Source organism: Ictalurus furcatus, chromosome 18 (assembly GCF_023375685.1).
Source record: "Ictalurus furcatus strain D&B chromosome 18, Billie_1.0, whole genome shotgun sequence".
NCBI lineage: Eukaryota > Metazoa > Chordata > Actinopteri > Siluriformes > Ictaluridae > Ictalurus > Ictalurus furcatus.
In genome coordinates this window covers 12,658,788-12,663,294 of record NC_071272.1, presented here as the reverse complement: position 1 = coordinate 12,663,294, position 4,507 = coordinate 12,658,788, and the positions used below count along the sequence as shown (strand labels likewise).

The following is a 4,507-nucleotide window of genomic DNA, read 5'->3' as shown; positions in this document are numbered from 1 at the left end:
GCAGAACTGTGGCTTCCATTATGCAACTGCATTATTTATTAATTGGCGCCTTGTTTCTGCTCTGCTTAAGCTTTTCTGGGTTTTTTTTTATTGCGATGCTTTTGGCATTGCTTCTCACAGGAAGCAAGTCAGCATGGGAAACTGTCCTAATTGTTTTACATTCTGCACAAGTAATGCAGCTTATCAGTGCCAATGTCTCTCTGTGGACATGACGAACATTGTCTTTTGGAAAGACAGTGTGTCCTCTCAGTGGGTATATCCTGAATGAACTGCCAAAATTGAAGGTGTGTTTATTTTATTCTTCATTCTCGACCTGTTTTCATTGTTTGTGGGCTCTTATTTGAAGGAGTGCATCCATGCGGATGTATTCAAGCACATTATCTAACCTTGCTGCCAACATGGCTGAATGATAGGTCAACTTTGGCTCGAAATGGATTTCCGTTGGTTGGAGAGAGTTTTGTTTTAAAAAAAATTCCAATTGACGTAAAAAAAATAAAAAAAATTCACAATAGGCTGTAGTTGGCCAGAGTTATTTTAGGGGTGTTAAGAGAGACGGGTAACCCTTTAATAATACTGATAGCATGCACCTGACTTTTGTAGCATGGGTGAGTCACTGTTTCATCCACCCTTCCTATTCTGGGCCATAAACAGTCTGGCAGACTAACATTCATCTCTGCTGGGGTGGACCATCGATTTAGATTAGGTAGAGTCCCTTAAAGTGAATCACAAACTAAACACAGTTGTTTACTGCCACATTCCTTTGACGTACATAAGATGGGATTCTTGCCATGTGCTCTCCATTGATCTGTTTCTTACAATAACCGACAATTTGATGTGAAATGCGTCATTTAACGTGTAAACATCCATGCTTTTCATGACACAGAGAAAAATGTGTTTTCATTTGTGCTTTTATTATTGCTGTATTTTTTTTGTGTCATACATGAAGAAATACATGGACCCTGCCAAATAAGTGCAAGATCACAAGTAGTCTAACTTAAAGGTTTTATAACTTTATATTGAAAGGATTCCATTCTTCGTGTCATGCAAGTCAAATACAATTTATTAACATCATAAGAATAATAGCACATCTGTAGATAATGCATTAAAATATGCACATTATAAGCCATTATTTAAGTAAGGAATAAAAACAAAACAGTGTGTGACAGGGTGTAATGCTGTTACTACCCTGAAGTTGATTATTTTCCTATAACAGTATGTCTAAAAGTGTTTCAGCTATTATTGAACAACATGTAGAGCATTTTAAACTTATATAGTCAAATTTATGTTATTGAACTTGTTAGTTCCTGGTTATCATGTACATTAACATAGCTATAAACAGTTGTTACCCTACCAGCATCTCATCTTTTCTTTTTCTTGTAGTTAAAAAGACGAAAAGCCCTCAACTTGTTCTCAAGAAACCAGAAAGTGTTGTCTGTTTGCTTGGTCTGTTCTGAAGACTCTCCCGTGGAGGAAGATTTACTTTGCAAAAATTTTTTTTTTAAAAAAATGCTTTTTTAAAGCATTGAAAACCTGAGGCTTCTTCCACAAAAGTTATGTAAACATTAATAAAACTTCACCATATCAATGATTATATGCTTTCCATCAGACTCGAGATTATGACTTAGATTATGTGGAGTGCCCCCTTTACAATATGAGTTCTTATTATATAAACGACAAAGCATTAATATAAAGCTGTTATTTGATTGGTAGACGGCACTACTGTCAAAGCTGCTGTTATAGAAAAGTATTCATCACCTCCTGAAAATTCTGATTGGAGATGTCAGCAGCACTGTGGTATAAACTATTATTATATTCCATATACAAGTTTGATCTTTGCACTGGTCTCTGGTCCCTTCAGTCTGTTTTTGCATATCGTTGAAGCTCTCGCAAGTGCTGAGTGATTTGTGCTGGGACAAAAAAACAAACAAACAGAAGGATTAAAAGTGTCATACTTCCACCACAATTTGTTACAACACAAGGTGTAAAACTGAAAATTAAAAAAAAAAAATTCTTACTTAACGACTGTTGGTCGCTTACTCTGGTTCCTGCTCCAAATGCGGATGTTTTTATCAAGGATGTTCCACTTGATCCTGCACTGTTAAACCCTGTTGATCCAACCAAACCTGCTCGACCAAGTTGACTAGTACCGCTTGAACCTACATTGGCTAGTCCTAATGAATTTTGCCCAATGGTACCAAGTCCATTCATCTGTGACCCGGTAGAACTTGGCCATTGGAAAGCGGTGGACCTTCCAGCAAATTTTTGTGTTGTCTGTAAGGAAACAATGAACAGTTTGAAACTATTTACTGTTACATGAAGCATTATGAAGTATAATATGATATTTCTTCGGTGAAAGCCCACCTTACAAATGGTCAAAGACGCATTGAGGTTCTTGACATTCTCGTTAAGCATTTTAATGTCGATTTCCTTCACAGACAGTAGATTCTCTTGAAGTTCGCTATTTACACTCAGGTGTCTGACCTTCAGCAGGAGCTTCTCCGTTTCTTCGTCATACTTCAACTGAGTTTGCTTGAGAACCTTTTGGTTCTCCTCCACAGTGGCACTGAGATTCCTCTTGCACCAAGCGGCATCTTCTGTCAGTAGTTTGTTTTGTGTTTGGTATTTGGCATTTGCACCTAGAATGGACGAGACCTGACTCCCGACTTTGTCCAGATATGTCTGAAGCTTGTTCTCCACCTCTCTTGACAGACTGCTGCAGTTTACACGGATGTCTTCAAGTTTCGTGCTTTGTTTGTCACACGTTAGCTGGAAGGATTCGTGCTTCATGAACAAATCATCGACTTTTTTAAGGAACTCCCTGGTGACGTTGGGGATTCCCTGTAAGGAATTGACGAAATCCTCCTTACACGATTTCTCATACTTTTTCAGCGTTTCTTCAAGGGAGGCTTTGCTTCGCCGCAGTTCAATCACTTGCAGATGATACAGCAGTTTTTCTTTGTTGCTGTTTTCGAGGTTACGTTTCATTGTAGCCATTTGTTCAGTGAAGTTCGCCTTGACAAGTTTCACTATTTCATCAGATCTCTGAAGCATGAATGCACATCCTATGAAAAAACAAAATTCACTATGAAGCATCTTTTTTAGATTTGGACATCTAGATTACATCCAGTTAAACCGGGGTTTGGCTCACTTTGTGACATGAAAATGTAAGTCATTAATTTAAATATATTCATTTACAGAATATTAATGAAGAATGAAGATGGCTCACTCTCTGCATAAGTGCTGGGTGGACAAATGGAATTCACAACTGTCTTTTTGTCTGTCTCACACAGGTTCTGCCAAATTTAAAACACATACAGTCATAAATATGCTGCAAAAAAATTTTTTTTACAGAAAGCAAAGCATTTCAACCACAAATTTGATTAAAGATAAATTAATATTATATTTGTTGGGGTAATATTTCATGCATAATCTGACATGATGGATTAAAAGTGGAGAATAAATAATAATAATTCAGATTAGCATGTCCTCTGATTAATACACTGAATAATATTAAGGACTCATGACTAAGTAATAAATTCTTACCAATTTGGTTTGCAAAAAATGTATATTAAAGGATGAATTTTTTGCCAGGTCACGTAATATGTTCAAATCTTTTTCAACAGCCGTCTTGGCTGTAAGAGTGAGATTCAGTTGCTTGGTGAGGTTCTTCTCTTTGTCTTGAAGAGCTGTTTTCTCCATACTTAGTTTATTATAACTTTTCTCCAAATCCTGGACTCTCTTCTCCTCTATCGTCTGCTCCGGCTGTCCATAAACCAGAAAGAGCACCAGACTGACAATGATGAGAGACTGGATCAGCGAGGAAAAGAAGAAGATCATCTTCATGTAGTAACCACAACCTTTCTCCTCTGGTCTGTGCATTTTCTTGGCTGACCATCCCAGTTTGGCTTCTGAATAGCCACTTTTGTAGCCAGTGTTATACATGGTTACGCTGCAGTAGATGATTCAAGCTGAGGTACTTCGAACACTCAGGTGTAACACAGCTACAGTATCCAAAATCCACCTCCAGTCATAGCACTACTGAGTCTGTGTCGCAGTGAGACTTCCTTAAGTTTGGGACATCTACACCTCCCTTTTCCTTTGGGCTATTTCAGTTTTCCCCTGCCACCTCCCTTTTTAAATTATGTCTAGTGACAAGTACAAGAGGCAGCCCTTATAAAAGTCTTACAAACCTCACATTTATTTTAGAACTTTCTTACAATTTATTATCTAAATTGCTCATTCATGTAACTATCAGTCAATCAACCGTGCAGTGCATAAACTCCTGCAGATACAATGTTGGAAAATTATTAGATTCAATTATGTAGAAATATTAGAATAAAAATATAGGACTTAAATCCTCCTCTTACTTGTTAAAATTACTGAGAAAAACTTTGTGTCGTGAGGACCCGAGCGAAGTGAGCCTGCAAGGATAGATAAGAAAAGTCTGTGCGTATGTAAAATAAACATGCCTACACACTCACACACACACACACAGAGAGAGAAAGAG

General features: G+C 37.5%; 1 protein-coding gene across 1 annotated transcript; it reads right to left on the bottom strand.

Annotated features, from left to right (window-relative positions):
- Positions 1 to 1,042: 1,042 nt before the first annotated feature.
- On the bottom strand, positions 1,043 to 4,184 carry plvapa (plasmalemma vesicle associated protein a). The gene is made up of 5 exons (XM_053649648.1): positions 3,544 to 4,184; positions 3,227 to 3,293; positions 2,362 to 3,062; positions 2,016 to 2,271; positions 1,043 to 1,907 (listed from the first exon to the last, which is right to left on the bottom strand). The coding sequence occupies exons 1-5, from the start codon at positions 3,940 to 3,942 to the stop codon at positions 1,855 to 1,857; spliced, it is 1,476 nt and encodes a 491-aa protein (XP_053505623.1). The 5' UTR covers positions 3,943 to 4,184; the 3' UTR covers positions 1,043 to 1,854.
- Positions 4,185 to 4,507: the final 323 nt, after the last annotated feature.

Coding starts and splice junctions, on each gene's coding strand:
- plvapa (XM_053649648.1), bottom strand. CDS start 3,942: ATGTATAACACTGGCTACAAAAGTGGCTATTCAGAAGCCAAACTGGGA. Junction 2,272..2,361: donor CGTCTTTGACCATTTGTAAG/GTGGGCTTTCAC, acceptor GTTTCCTTACAG/ACAACACAAAAATTTGCTGG. Junction 1,908..2,015: donor AAGCGACCAACAGTCGTTAA/GTAAGAATTTTT, acceptor TTTTTGTCCCAG/CACAAATCACTCAGCACTTG.